Raw genomic sequence first — 16179 nt, 5'->3', positions numbered from 1 at the left:
GAAATTGTTTCGTCCATCTCTATAAATTCTAGTAGTAGGAAGTAATACTTTGTATATTCTCAAAGTAAAACTAATGATTTAGATCAGGATACAGTAGTTTCACACTTGCAAAATCATAATGATCTCGGGAATCCATGGCCTGCCTTTGGAGGTTACAGGTATGATAGCGATAAATACGATTTACCTCGTTCCTAATCGTCATTGCTTTATGTTGGTATTCTAATATCCCCTTTGCTGGGTTTACAGTTGTTGGATGTTACAACTTAGAAGAGAACAAATGGGTGTCAAGACAGGACACGTCTGTCTTGAGTATGGTAGTTCCAGGTTCCGAACCAAAACCTGCACGGGTAGTTAAGCTGTCTCTCTTGATGTTTAATTTGGTAATTAATGTAACATCAAATCAACATTTTGTTTCAGTCTGATTTGAAGGATGTTGTATTTAGATGGAGGGAAGAAGCCAATTTTCCAAGAGAAGTTCCTTTTCGCACTTATTGAGGGCCTCAGGGAATTGAATGTGGTGGTTTGGAACAGCAGCACTCTCATTGCCGATGATATTATTGGAAGTGGAAGGCAGGCAAATCTCAGTCTTGATTTAAGTGAAACCCTATACTCTTTTAGCTTAACCCGGTTCTTGCCTACTTTACAGGATTCAACTCCACGAAGTTCTTTCCCAAGGTTTCGAAGATTGCACCTGGCCTCTTCAAACCAAAGTTGGCAGGTTAGTTACATAGGAGCTTCCGTTATAACCATGACCTAGCCATTGTTAAATTTACATCTCTGATAAATTTCTTTGGCTACAGACAGTCAGGAGAAGTAAGACTAATACTGCAGTACCAGTATCCCCATGCCAAAGTAAGTTCCATTCCATGTATTTGTAAAATCCTATTATTATCTGTAAGACATTAACCTGATCGAATAGCCACGGTTTTCAAATTTCAATTGTAGCAACCTTAAAATTGGAAGACAAAAGGAGCTCCATCACTGCCAGACTATGCACCGTCTGCCCCCTTCGCCCAGGTCTCACCGTATGCTCATCCACCACCGGCACCATATCCGACTACAATGCCATATCCATCTCCTTACAATTCGTATTCTCGTAGTATAGCAACATATTGCAGTCTCCATACGCTGGCTATCCTCCTGCAAGTTATACTTATCCTCCACATGTATACCCACCTCCTCCTCTGCCTTCAACTTATTATCCACCTGGTACATTTTTGGTTAGCTATCGCTTGTGCATAAATTCCTCAAAGCAAAAAAATGTCGACATCTTGAAACTCTATCCCATTCTTATTCTCGAAATTTTCCATGTTTTTGACAGTTTTTTTATCTGAATTTCTGATGATTGCTGCAACGCCAGCCGGAATCTATCAGTCTCTAAAGCTGACAAGCATTACAGCAACGGAAGCTAAAAGAAGCAATTATACCTTACTGAAGGACATAGACATAGGCACAAGCATTATTGTACTAAAGTAGCTACTTTTCTTTAATTAAAACAAGCCATCTAATTTGCTTTATAGTAATTGTAAGAAGAACAACTTGGAAAACCTTGAACTGATTGAAGCTCGACTACAAATCCTATCAAAGGGAGGTAATTTATAAATCTTAAACTCATTAAACTGATATGTACAGGGATTAAAGAAATCAACAAAATCGAACTAAACCGATCGATGGATCAGCCATGATTGTCTTTTTAATTGTACGTCTTTCTAATCCTATCAATCATGAATTGCATTAAACCAATGTGTTTCGATGGTTTATGGTTTAATTTTTTTAAAATTATAATATTTGAATTGAAAATTTATTTTTATTTTAGGGTAAACTACATAAGATACCACCGAACTTTAGGTGTTATATCGTTTATACCACTGAACTTTCAATTTTTTTTAATTATAGCACTGAACTTTGATTTTCGTTTCAATTATATCATTGAACTATTAAATCGTTAATGGCACGATGACTTGTCTAATGGTTGCCATTGTAGACACATCACCAAAACGATATCGTTTATATCATTGAACTATTAAATCGTTAATGGCACGATGACGCGTCTAATGGTTGCCATTGTAGACACATCACCAAAACTATATCGTTTTGATCCCACTGTTAACGATTTAACGGTCCAGTGGTATAATTGAAATGAAAATCAAAGTTCATTACTATAATTGACAAAATTAAAAGTTCAGTTGTATAAACTATACAACTCTTAAAGTTTGGTGGTATCTGGTGTAGCTTACCCTTTATTTTATAATTAATTTTGGTTCAAATTTTAAAAAATTATGATTATTTAAATTGAATTTTCATTTAATTTGTAATTAACTCTAATTTTTATAATATAAAATATTTATATTTAATAATAAAAATAATTTAAAATATTATATAATAATCATATTATTTGTATTACATAAAATTTAATACTTTTAAAAAATATTTAAGAAAAAATTTAAATTTTATAATCTAAAAAACAATAAAATAAAATTATTTTATTAAAATAAATTTTAAAAAATCAAACATAAATGTAACACCCCGGATCACGAATTATTAGTTCGGCCCGACTCAAGGTGTTTAGATAAACCCAATTAACTCGTAGGAAAGTCAAATCCATTTAGATGTCTAGTTGACTTTGATTCGAGCCCAATTCAAGATGTGAAAGGATTTTATTTGGAAGATGAAATTTTAAGGACTAAAAGAGCAATTAGACCATAATTTAAAACAAAAGCTAAAAATTAGTTATGGGTGATGATTTCACGTTTGGCAACCCATACCTCTTGCCTCACCAACTTTGCTTCATGTTTTCTTCTTCATCTCTTTCTTTTTTCTCTTCAAGAAGCATAATAAAGATCAAAACTTGGAAGTGCTACCCGATAGGTTGGAATTATTAAAGCAATAATGTTCTTCTTCACCTTCCAAGCTTTTATTTAAGCTCCAAAATTTAAGTTTTGGTCTTAGAAACTAAAAATGGGTTTAGTGGGAGTTTAAGAACCTAAGGGATTCTAACTCATTTAGGGTAAGATGAAATTTAGAAAGTGTTTTTAGATTCTTAAATGTTCCATAAACAAGTTAGTAACATCATTTCCATTTTATGTTACTGAGAGAAGTTGGAGAAGGTTTCGAAGCTAGAGGAAAAGAGAAGTTAGCTCTTGAGTGATTTGGAACGATTTTCAATTACCAAGACCTTAAGGTAACACATTTCTAACCTTTATATACCCTTTTGTAGGCCTTTTTATGCATTGGTATAGCTTGTATTAGTTTTATGAAGTTTATGAGCATGATTATGGTAAATATTTGCCTTATGTGTTTTAAGTTGTATAACGACTTCTTATGGCCTTAATCAAATAAGACTTTAATAATAGTTGGGGACCTCGTTAGAGCTCTTAATGTGGTATAGAAGAGATTAAATATGCCCAAATAGAGCATTTTCGAGTATCAGTAATGGTACTAGAAGAACAATACCAATATTGTTCTTAGGCAAGGCAAAAATAAGTGGGCTTTAAGATAGGAGTATCGATACTCATGCATAGAGTTTCGATACCAAGGGGTCGGTCTCGATGCCTGAAGGAGGGGTTTCGAAAATGATTTTCCATAATGTAATTTTGCTACCGATACTCATGGGAGTATCGATATCAAGGGTAGAGTATTGATACTCCCCATAAGGGTATCGATACTACCCCTTCTCCTATAGTGGTTGTAAGCTGGCAAGTAACGATACTCAAAAGGGAGTATCGATACTCTTGTGTCAGTATCGATATTGAGAGTATCAGTATCGATACTATAGCCCCTTCCTAAGCAAGAAATTCATGTGAAATTAGAGGTAGTGTTGAGGGACCCTAAGTATCCTTAAATTTTCAATAAGACATCAAGTGAGAACAATATTAACAACGTTAAATTTCACCTAAAAACCCTATAACGTACGAAACTATAAGACTTGTCTTGTGAGATGTTCAGAAAACGAGACATACACCCGAATCACTCTAAAAATAAGGGAACGATTGTATGTTAGGTTCTAGCCAACCCCAAGATAGTGTACTAGACACTTCTTTGCTTACTGAGCGTAGATGCCCCAAGTCTCGATAGAGTAAGTTATCCGAGTGTGTAGTTTCTGATGTAGAATTTTGGATCCTACCCTAGGTAGGCTAGAGAGGTGTGTGAATTCTGAGATGTAGCCCCTCAGCCGTACCATGATGCCTACTTCTGTGTGTATGATTTAGCTTAGCATACTCGTATGCTAATAATATGTTGTAAGCATGTGCATTAGAAAATACATGTAGTATAGTTTGGTTATTAGTGTGGCGCTGAGCTTGTGAGCTCAACTTTCAGAATTTATTTCCGTGCACAGGTTCGTAGGAGGAGCTTTTGTGGAGCCATCCCATAGACAACCTTTCAGATCGCTGTCAGCTTTTGAGTATGTCTCGAATTTATCTTAGTGTGCATGTATGGTATATAGACCCTTATATATTCGAGTCCTAACAATGTATTTTTAGAATTATTGTGAACTTAAATTTAATTATTTTGGGAGTTCCAATAATTAAAACTAAATATTATGTATTTAATTGTTATGGATGAATTTTTAAGTGTATGGTATGTTGTTTTGAAAAGAAATTTTTTGGGTCAAGCTATTCTGATGGTCTCGTGTAATACTTTATTTGTCGATCTTCGGATCGTGCTAGATTAAGATGTTACAATAAAACTATTATAAAATTCAAGAGTCGAAATAATCAAATTATAATTAATGATCTTATTACTAAAGAACTTTGGAGTCCTAAAGATGTTAAATGGACTAAGCTATAGCGTCTTCCTATCCCGGAGCGTATCAAACACTTCCTTTGGATTTCCTATCGAGATCGATTACTAACGAATGTAAATCGATGTGCGCGAAACCTTACCAATGATCCTTTATGTCAAATACGCGGATCAACTAATGAAACTTTGTTGCATGTGTTGCGAGATTGCAAACAAACTGCTTCTATTTGGCAATTGATCATTCGCCAACAGCAACTTCAGGATTTCTTCACTCTAGAATCTAATGAATGGCTTATGATGAATCTTGATTCCAATCAACTTTTTGCGGGTTCAAAAATCCCTTGGAAAACTTTATTTGCTTCCCTAGCGTGGCAGATCTGGAAGCGAAGAAATTCATCCATATTCTCCAATCTGACCCTCTCTAATGATCAATTACTCAATCACAGCAAAAACTGGGCTAATTATTTCATCACTACAACGCCTGATTCCTCAACTGGTACTGCTTTTCCCCGCCCGGAACTTATTCAATGGCGACCAGCGCCTGCTGGCTGGTTTACGCTCAACACGAATGGCGCAGTTCATCATACCTCCTCCCTAGGATCGGCAGGTGGCCTCATCCGGAACAAAGATGGAGATTGGATCATCGGATTTAATAAAGCGGTTAGTATTTCCTCCCCATTACAAGCCGAACTCTGGGCGATTCTTAAAGGACTTCAATTAGCGTGGTCCCAAAGACTCGAGTGCCTTCAATGCCAAACGGACTGTGCGGAAGCTCTAGCACTTGTGACTTCTCCAATAGCCGCATCCAGCCCAGTGTCTCTTGTCAGATCTATTGCGAGCCTTATTTCAAAACAATAGAAGATTGAATTCATTCTCATATGTCGTGAAGCCAACGCTGCAGCAGACTTCCTTGCAAAATCTATCATCGTTTCAAATGATCAACCATGCATATACATTGAACCTAGGCCTGTAAATGAACGTTTAGCGAACCGTTCATGAACCGTGCGGCGGGAAGTTCGTTTATGTGTGTTTATTTATTAAATGAACGAACATGAACAAGATTTTGTGTTCGTTTAATTAAATGAACGAACATGAACATAGGTCTCGTTCGTTCATTTACGTTCATGAACGTTCGGTTATGTTCGTTCGGTTATGTTTGGTTATGTTCATTCATTTATGTTTAACTCAATCTTCTTAAATCAATTTTGGTGACCAATTTGTAAGTATCTTAAAAATATTAATTAATTTGATATTCTGATGACCAATTCCATAATTAACCCAATTTTATTTGGAGATTAAATCCAATATGTTAACTCGTGAGGCACCTCACACCTATATTCATTTCCCCCTTTTTCCCCAAACCCTAGTGTTCACTAGAGAGTGGAGACGATCGCTGAAAGCTTCAAAATAAGTTATATTATAGTGCAATCTGAAGTTTTACAGGTATGCTTTCATCTCTTTCTCTGTTTTATTTGACTTAATAGTTGATATGTAAAGTTATTGCCGGTATCTTCACATCTAAAACTCAAGAAAACATTATACTTCTTTCTAGAAATAGATGGGAAGATAAAGGTAACAATCGGAAGTATATGAGCATCAGTAAAGAGAAAAATATATAGAATTTTCCAGAAAACAAAACAAAGGTTTCTATGTAATTTCTGCAAAAGAGTGTAATAGCGGAAGTAATGAGTTTTCCAGGAAGAACCCATTAATAAGTAGAAAATACACTTTGACAATGAACTTTTTTTTCCATAGTTCTTGTGTGACATTTAGTTGTGGAGTAGACTTTAAGTACGTTAAAATTTTGAATGGTGGTTTAGCAATAATATCAGTTACGATATGTAGCATCGAAGGGATTTCGGATCTATGTTATTGCCTTGTAGTCCAATTTGTACCGTTCGAAATCTTCATGCTGTTAAATTTTCTACCAACGGAAATGACCATTATTAACAAACTTCACTAAAGTCTGACATTGATGTCACAAAACTTTTAGCCGACGAATTTATTAGAATAACGTAGTGGAAAATGATTGTTCATATGTAATCATGGACCACTAAGATAAATGTTATATCGTTAAATTAAAGTCGTGTGAATCATTTAATATCTATAAAAGATCGATCGAAATATTTGATATCTTCAAACATTTCATCACTGCTAATCAGCTCTTACGCTATTTATCACTGTAGATTTAGTTGATTTGCATTGTCGACTATTTTTCATGAAAGAACAATGGAAGGTAGGGTTTCCAACGTTTATGTTCGTTTATGTTCGTGTTCATTTATGTTCGTGTTCGTTTATGTTCGTGTTCGTTTATATTCGTTTATTTATTAAATGAACGAACATGAACAAGTTATATTCCTTAATAAACGAACATGAACAAAAAAAAATTTATTTGCTTATGTTCGTGTTCGTTTATGTTCGTTTATTTATTAACATGAACATACATTCGTTCGTGTGCGTTCGGTTCGTTTACAACCCTAATTGAACCTCCCCAGGAGATAATACCTCATATTGATTATGACCTTCATGGTCCTGCTTTTATTCGCACTTAGTATTTCATTGTAATGGTTTCCTTTTAATTATGTTCGTTTATGTTCGTGTTCATTTATGTTCGTGTTCGTTTATGTTCATGTTTGTTTATATTCGTTTATTTATTAAATGAACGAACATGAACAAGTTATATTCCTTAATAAACGAACATGAACAAAAAAAATTTATTTGTTTATGTTCGTGTTCGTTTATGTTTGTTTATTTATTAACATGAACATACCTCCGTTCGTGTGCGTTCGGTTCGTTTACAACCCTAATTGAACCTCCCCAGGAGATAATACCTCATATTGATTATGACCTTCATGGTCCTGCTTTTATTCGCACTTAGTATTTTATTGTAATGGTTTCCTTTTAATTAAAAAAAGTGATAATCTTTATTTTCTCGTATCTTCTTAGTTATAAGTTCTAGACGACTTGGTGCTTTTTTTTCTCTTTTTTTTCCTAAATAAAATTAAATTTAATATATATATACATCTACCGAACCCACCTTTATGACCTTCCTTATGTTGGAATGCTAACGAAAAAAGTAATTAATTTTAGTAATATTTCAATGTAAATATTTTTTTTATCAATTATGCAATAATTATTCAACGTACTTAACCTCCTGATTAAGCACTGAATCCTTTACAAGGATATCATTTTAGGAATTAATCAGCAATGGCAAGTGGAAAATACTCACAATTGACTCTGTTTTCGTATTAATTAAGGAGGAGGCATTTAAAGCCATAGAAGAAACAGAGAGGTGAAAAGAAAAAGCATAGCGAAGGAGAAGCAAAAGCAAAAAAGGAATGGATTACCTGGGTATCGATCTTAGCTGCGCATTTGGGTCTCTAAAGAATGGCAGTTTCCCTCCCCAGGACTGTTTGCTCCCTCTCATCTCCAAACTCCTCGGCTATGCCATCGTCGCCGCCTCCACCACCGTCAAACTCCCTCAGGTCTCTTTCTCTTTTTCCCTTTCTTCTGCTACCAAACCCCCTTTTTATCTGATTGGCCTTTTGGGTTTTTCCACTGCATTGTAAATATCAAATCTTTCACTAATTCATCGCTGATCTCAGAGATAAATTTTCTCTTTCCTTGATTTTTTATTGCTAAATGTATTGAGATTGTTTAATTTTCTTATAAGTAGTGATCTCTTGTGTAGAAATGAGATCAATAAGTGAATTTTATGTGACTTCTGAAGTGAGATCAATTACTGTATTTTTTTATGAATGTGTTATTTGATTAATGCTGCTAATGTCGTAACCGTTGCAGATAATGAAAATTTTGAAGCATAGGAGTGTTAGAGGGCTTAGTCGTGTAGCCTTTGAGCTTGAAGTAGTTGGTTATACCATTGCTTTGGCATATTGCCTTCAAACAGGACTACCCTTTTCAGCTTATGGGGAGTTGGTATTTCTTTTGATCCAAGGTAAATCTAGCCTTTATTTATTTATTTTTTCTGTCGTTAATGTGAACTTCACTTTTGTCATAGAAGAATTTTTTTTTTAAATCTCGGTCATCTCTTTTAAAAGGATAATGGGAATTGGAGTCATTTTTCTTATTGACTGTGTGCTTTGAATGCTATTGCATTGATACATGCTAATGAAAAATTGATTTGTTGTGTAACATGCATGTTAATATCCTGCAATCACAAACCAGTTTCATGTTTCTTTCTCCATTACCATTTCTCCTGCTGGTATGTGTCTTATGGTACTTGTGCATTCATGCATGCATGGTCTGCATGTGTGTGGCTGCATTTTGGTAGATAAATTAGAACTGGAACTGAAAAATTAATATGCTATGTATACATCATTTTTAAATCAACCAGTATATTTTCTGAACTCGTTGAACTCTCTACTTCTGTAATATGATTGCAAACTTCATATCTTTGCCACGCTACAAACATGTTCATCTTTTGGTTGGTTTAGTTGTTCTTTTTTTCTTTTCATCTTCTTACTATTATCTGAGAAAATTAATATTGCCTCCTGAAATGTTTGATCTGATTTTTCTTCTCTTGCAGCAATAATCTTAGTTGTGGTTATTTACTACTTTTCACAACCCCTCGGCATCTCAACATGGACCAGAGCACTGCTGTATCCTGCTTGTTTCTCTGTTATATTTTTCTTTTCTATTGTTTGGAGATTCTTTTTAACCTATGATCTGTTGGAAATATATATGTTTCCTTAACATGTTGGTGTTTCAGATTCTGTGCTATAGCGCCAACGGTCTTAGCTGGTAAAATTGATCCTCTTCTTTTTGAAGCTCTATATGTGAGTGGCATCTTTTACAGTCCATACTGTATCTGTAAAACATTCTTTTGTACATAGTATGTGGCATTCCTCTCTGTTATTTTACCTTGTCTCTGTCATCAACTAATGGCTATGAGAATAATATTATTAACAGACATCTGCATATATAATATATACTTCTTAGTAACTTTATTTTTTCAATTATAGAGCTTTGAATGGACAACACTATAATAATGTGGACATGACCTGCTACAGGTATCCCAGCATGCAATATTTTTTGTTGCCAGGGTGCCACAAATATGGAAGAACTTTTCTGTAAGTATTACTTGAATTTTCCATATTGAGTTTGTCCTTCTCTTAAACTGTACAAATTTATTCACCAACATTTTGATTTTTGAAATTGCCACAGCTCCATAAATTTCCTTATTAATTAAAGGGAAGGAAGGTGTAAACATTTCTCTGATATATTTTTTACAGCTCATATCTGTATAAGGCTTTGATTCTTGTTGTTCCTGGCTTCATATTTGCAGTTTGTCTGCCCAACCCGTCGGGGGTTGTTATTTTGTAATCCTTAAATGCTGTAAATGGTATAACCTGTAAATCATAGTTGCTGTGGTTTTGCCTCTAAGGTATTTACTGTTGATAGTTTGAAAACAAAGTTGTACTATGTTCGAAGAGTGGGAAATCATCAATGCTCACTTCTTGTTGCACTGTTTCATCACAACCTATTTATGATCATAATTACTAAAATAAAAGGCTTCTTTTTTAGTAAATTCAGTGAACTTCTGACTCAATAGATTCTATCAAGTAAATTGCTATTTGTCTAACTAGATATTACTAAATCCAGGTCAGTTCCCACCAAGTGATAATGAGCTCCTCTGTTCCTTCAGCTTACTTTCTTATTACATGTCCATCTTCTGTGACTTTCTACTTTTTATACAATCTAACTTGTTAGCTAACTCTTTATTGTTTTTAATGAACAATTATTCTTTGAGAAGAACAAAAGCACTGGGGAGCTCAGCTTCTTAACATGCTTAATGAATACTGCTGGCTCCCTTGGTAAGTACATATTGTTTATAGAGCTGTTGGATTATCCATGTTTTCTTTTTTGTTCGATTAAGTTGGAGTATCAGTGTCCATAGTGCTGTAGAGGTAGCGTTTTCCTGTACCAATGACAAGGCATAAACTAAACTCATTTGATTTGTTTCTTTTGCAGCGAGAGTATTTACCAGCGTCCAGGAAAAAGCACCACCAAGTGGTATCCTTTTTCTATTATACTTTCATCGTCTAATTTTTTTCTTATAAACTTGTTTAAAAAATTTCCCATGTCTCATTGTTTGTTTTGTTCTCCATTCTCATTTGGAGCAATCTGCTTCTGTCTAAAACAAAATTTCTTCCTCTTTTTCTGGGAAACCATAAAATAGATCAGAGAACTTCCAATTTTACTAAAAAAATGGCAGTGTAAACTCATTTTGTACACATGCCATGCCATGAAAAAACCCGCATGTACACTGCTGGTTTATACATTTGGTGTCCTTGACTCCCTTGAAGTTCTTGCGGGCTCGATACTTGGTATCGTGACAAATGGCACAATCCTGGGTCAAATTATTGTATATCAAAAGCCTAGAGTAGAGAATGAGAAGAAAGCAGATTAAATTGGTACTATGTTCCACTATAATTCTGTGGAAGGTTTAGATCGGTGTATCAGTGAAAAGTTCAGATTGGTGTATCGGTGAAAAAATAGCCATCAATTTATAGTTGACAACACACTGAATTTGAACGCCTTGTGGATGATTTGGTTTAGATACTGTTAGTAAATGGGATTCTTCAACTTTTATATGCTTTTCTTTGTGAGTCGATATGAATCATGCTGCCTTTTCCTTCTAGTCGGCACCTCAGCTATTTTCATTAATATTGAGTACTTGACATCTTTGTTTCTCATCTCTCTCTCAACCATATCTAAATCTTTTTTGTCCCTTCAAAATATAAATATATAAATTATTTCATTGTAAAGTAACAGGATTAGATCAAAATGGAGTGGAGACCAGATATTTGAAACATGAAAGTTAATGGAAGAAAAAAGCATGATTAGATGCGGGTTCTGGAAATTTGGAATGGTCAATGGACCTCAAACAACGTTCAGCTGCTCAATTGTAGTCCTCTTCTATACACATAATAGAACCAAGTTCAGATGAAATCGTAATGACATACCAATCCGGATTTTTCGCATTGATCTTCATGCATTCAATTAGTTAATATAACACAGACAAGTGGATAATCGCTGCAATGATTCAAACACACATGTTGTAAATGACTTTGAGAACCATATGATTACTTTAAGTCAAGCAGTTGCGGTACACAAAACTTGGAATCTAATTGGAATACTTGTCATGATATGCATCAAGAAAGAATCGGAAGCTAAACGAATACAATGATCTAACTACTGTACAAGGGTGTTGCCGTCAGAAGAAATATAGGAAAATAGAAGAGAAACTGTGACTTTTGAGGATGAAGATTCAACTCTAAAGACAATCAAACAGCAAATAGGCATTGAATTAAATTCCGAAGCATTGGATCCGATACTACAACGCACAACAAACTAAACATTTCAATAACCAAAATGCTTTTTCTCCCACCTTTGCGAAATTAACTATGAGATGTGCTGCCTTTACTGTTTGCGAACCTTCTCAGAGCGCAGGCCACTATACTTCTCCCACTCAAAAGCCCTAGCAGCTTATTCGATGTAGATCGACCTGTGCTGCTTGAAGCAATAGCAGAAGCACCAATTTGACTTGCTACGATGGGAGGAAATTCAGCTGCATTATCTTCTGCCCCGACATTACTGGCACTCGCATCTAATTGTTCCCCCGTATCCAAATTAATTGCGAGTGATCCTCTACTTGCTCTTAACCATTCCACTCCCTCTGATGTTACTCCTCTGCATTTCTTCACCTTCACTTTGATTAAATTCGGACAACCACTAGCAAGTGCTTCCATTCCATGGTCTGAAACAGGACAACTCTTAATACAAAGCTTCTTCAAAGCTATACATTTCGCAGCAATACATGAAATCTCTGCGTCACCCACTGCATCACTACCGCATAAAGCTAACCGTTCCAAGTTCTGACAATTTGAAGCTAACATTCCCAAACTTATGTTCGTCAGATTAACGCCAATAAGAACTAATTCTTGTAAATTAAGGCATGAGTTTGCAACAGCAATTAAGCCTTGGTCGCCTATTCGATTGGCCTTCCATCCATCAATGTGAAGCTTCCTTAACAATTTACATTTCCCAGCAACAGCTCCAAGTCCAGCGTTCGTACACTCTGGAGTCTTAACGAGATGAAGAATTTCCAGGTTTGAACAGTTGGATATGGCATGGAGACCGATGTCGCTTATTTGAACCCGTTCCATATGGATCTCTACGATACCCGTGACCCGATTAACTATAAGAGGGAAAAGCTTATCCCAATCACCCGAGCATCTAAAAAGTTTTAAGGATTTCAGATTCTTGGCACCAATAATAAGCGGACCAAAGCACTGTCCATTATAAAGCTCTTTTAAGCAAATTGTTTTCAACGCTGCCGCCGCCACCCCTGGCCCTATCGGCTCAGCTGCAGCTCCGTCTATGATGCCACGAAGTCGTTTCACGGAGAGTTCCTCGAGAGCTGGACAGTGGTCGAGCACGGCGTTCATGCCTTTAGCTCCGAAAGTGCAAGATCCACACGAAAGCTTCTTTAGGCCCGTACAGTTCTTAGCGAACGCCAACATTCCGGCATCGGTCAAGTCACGGCAAGCTCGGAGCTTAAGGCGAGTCAAGTTCCGGCAGCGCTCCGAGATTAGAACAAGCGCTTCATCCCCGATACCAACAGATCTACGGTCACATTTCAGGGCCAGTTTCGTGACAGCATCAAAGCGAGAGAAGATGGAAGGAATCAAAGGTTGCAGATCTGACTGGGCGTTGAGGGAAAGACGGTGACGGCTCTGTCCTTCAGTCCTCAACCACCGCCTGCAAACAAGAGAGCAGCGATTCCGGTCACCGGGGCTAAGAAACTGGAAAATGCAAGCCAAACACTCGTCGGGTAGAACTGAGATGAAATCAGATAATCCATCCATGCTACTTCGTTCAAGCTCTTCAGCTTCCTCAGATTGCATCGGAGAGATCAGAGCCGTTGATTTCGATTTTGAAAGTTGGATACGGTTACAATCCCCACGGCTGGTGTGTTTCATCGTCGACAGTGCTTGACCCATAAACAACAACAAATACCTAAACCTAAAGAAGCAAAAAGCAAATAGAAAAACGGCCACAGGTTAATTATCCTGGGCGAAACCTAAAGACCATTTTTGGCTCCGCACCGGTTTTGTTCTTGGAAAAGACCAGCCGGACGGACCTCACTTGGCCTTTTGTCTCGATTTTGTTTGGTTGGTCTCGTCTTTCTTTCTGCACAAAATAATAGCCTTCCCTCCACTCTCAAGTTTCTATACGTCTTTCCCATCCTCATAGTAATACTTTTCGTGAACCCCACCGGGTAGTTCTCCGCTGCGGCGCTTAAAAAACGGTTAATATATGATGTGACCGATTAAATAAATAATCGATTAAAATTTAAACTGGTTATTTTATATTATTTAACTGAAAATATTATAAAGTATAATAACATACTAGGTAACGCTTATATAATGTAATAGGTAGCGCTTATATTTACCTATTTTATAAGTAAACCGGTATATTTATACCGATAGCATTACAAATTTACCTATTACATTATAATATGTTGAAAGTGTCCATACTTTTTATAAAAATGATCGATACTTTTTTAAAAGTTATATAATTTATGTTTAAATTTTTTTTAATATTGTTTTATGTTTTCCACCTACAATATTAATTTAATAATTTCATTTGCATAAAAAATTATTTGATTGTTTTGATATTTTATAAAATATTATTTAGAATTTAAATTTAACAATATTAACCAAAGATAATAATAAATATGTAATATATATGTTTATTGTTTTTAATTTAATAATAATATATATCGTAACGTAAAAAAATAAATCATTAGACGCCTATAATTACTAAATTAATATCTTAAAACTCACTCAAAAGATAACCTTAAATTAATGTTTTCCACAGTGAAAAAAGTATGGACACTTTTATAAAAAGGATAGATATTTTACAATATAAGCACTACCTATTACATTATATAAACGCTACCTATTACATTATATAAGCGCTACCTATTACATCATATTTTTACATATTATATTGAAAGTGTCTATACTTTTTATAAAAATGATCGATACTTCTTTTAAAGTTATGTAATTTATGTTTCAATTTTTTTTAATAGTGTTTTATGTTTTCCACCTACAATATTAATTTAATAATTTCATTTGCACAAAAAATTATTTGATTGTTTTGATATTTTATAAAATATTATTTAGAATTTTTAATTTAATAATAATATATATCGTAACGTAAAAAATAAATCATTAAACGCCTATAATTACTAAATTAATATCTTAAAACTCACTCAAAAGATAACCTTAAATTAATGTTTTCCACAGTGAAAAAAATATAGACACTTTTATAAAAAGGATAGATACTTTACAATATAACCACTACCTATTACATTATATAAACGATACCTATTACATTATATAAGCGCTACCTATTACATCATATTTTTACCTATTATATTGAAAGTGTTCATACTTTTTATAAAAAAGATCGATACTTCTTTTAAAGTTATGTAATTTATGTTTCAATTTTTTTTAATAGTGTTTCATGTTTTCCACCTACAATATTAATTTAATAATTTCATTTACACAAAAAATTATTTGATTGTTTTGATATTTTATAAAATATTATATAGAATTTAAATTTAACAATAATATATATCGTAACGTAAAAAATAAATCATTAGACGCCTATAATTACTAAATTAATATCTTAAAACTCACTCAAAAGATAACCTTAAATTAATGTTTTCCACAGTGAAAAAAGTATAGACACTTTTATAAAAAGGATAGATACTTTACAATATAACCACTACCTATTACATTATATAAACGATACCTATTACATTATATAAGCGCTACCTATTACATCATATTTTTACCTATTATATTGAAAGTGTTCATACTTTTTATAAAAAGGATCGATACTTTTTTTAAAAGTTATGTAATTTATGTTTCAATTTTTTTAACAGTGTTTCATGTTTTCCACCTACAATATTAATTTAATAATTTCATTTACACAAAAAATTATTTGATTGTTTTGATATTTTATAAAATAATATTTAGAATTTAAATTTAACAACATTAACCAAAGATAATAATAAATATGTAATATATATGTTTATTGTTTTTAATTTAATAATAATATATACCGTAACGTAAAAAATAAATCATTAGACGCCTATAATTACTAAATTAATATCTTAAAACTTACTCAAAAGATGTATATACCTAAATATGTAGTTATTGTACATACCTAAATTTAATGATAATATATACTTGTAGTTATTGTACATCCTAAATATGTTCTGCGAATTTAATGTTGTACCCACCCTTTAACTACCACTACCAATGCCACATCCTATTGAAAGCAGCACGACTGAAACATGTTCAAAATGAACCTTTGCTTACATCTCCATCAACTCCTGGA

At 34.1% G+C, this 16179-nt stretch overlaps 2 protein-coding genes and 1 pseudogene across 2 annotated transcripts; 2 read left to right on the top strand and 1 right to left on the bottom strand.

Moving 5' to 3' along the window:
* LOC120194511 lies at positions 1 to 5598 on the top strand (annotated as a pseudogene).
* Positions 5599 to 8059: 2461 nt separating this feature from the next.
* On the top strand, positions 8060 to 11403 carry LOC120194009 (mannose-P-dolichol utilization defect 1 protein homolog 2-like). Its single transcript, XM_039196413.1, has 8 exons — positions 8060 to 8225; positions 8542 to 8695; positions 9287 to 9359; positions 9470 to 9536; positions 9771 to 9830; positions 10514 to 10574; positions 10732 to 10773; positions 11067 to 11403. Exons 1-8 carry the CDS (start codon positions 8079 to 8081, stop codon positions 11168 to 11170), a joined length of 708 nt encoding a protein of 235 aa, XP_039052344.1. The 5' UTR covers positions 8060 to 8078; the 3' UTR covers positions 11171 to 11403.
* A 544-nt stretch (positions 11404 to 11947) lies between these two features.
* Positions 11948 to 13953, bottom strand: LOC120193876 (F-box protein At1g47056-like). Its single transcript, XM_039196301.1, has one exon. The coding sequence runs from the start codon at positions 13764 to 13766 to the stop codon at positions 12162 to 12164; it is 1605 nt and encodes a 534-aa protein (XP_039052232.1). The 5' UTR covers positions 13767 to 13953; the 3' UTR covers positions 11948 to 12161.
* Positions 13954 to 16179: the final 2226 nt, after the last annotated feature.

Source organism: Hibiscus syriacus, unplaced genomic scaffold, assembly GCF_006381635.1.
Source record: "Hibiscus syriacus cultivar Baekdansim isolate YM2019G1 unplaced genomic scaffold, ASM638163v2 tig00116997_pilon, whole genome shotgun sequence".
Taxonomy (NCBI): Eukaryota; Viridiplantae; Streptophyta; class Magnoliopsida; order Malvales; family Malvaceae; genus Hibiscus; species Hibiscus syriacus.
The sequence above is the reverse complement of the archived record's forward strand: the minus strand, read 5'-3'. Positions and strand labels throughout refer to the sequence as shown.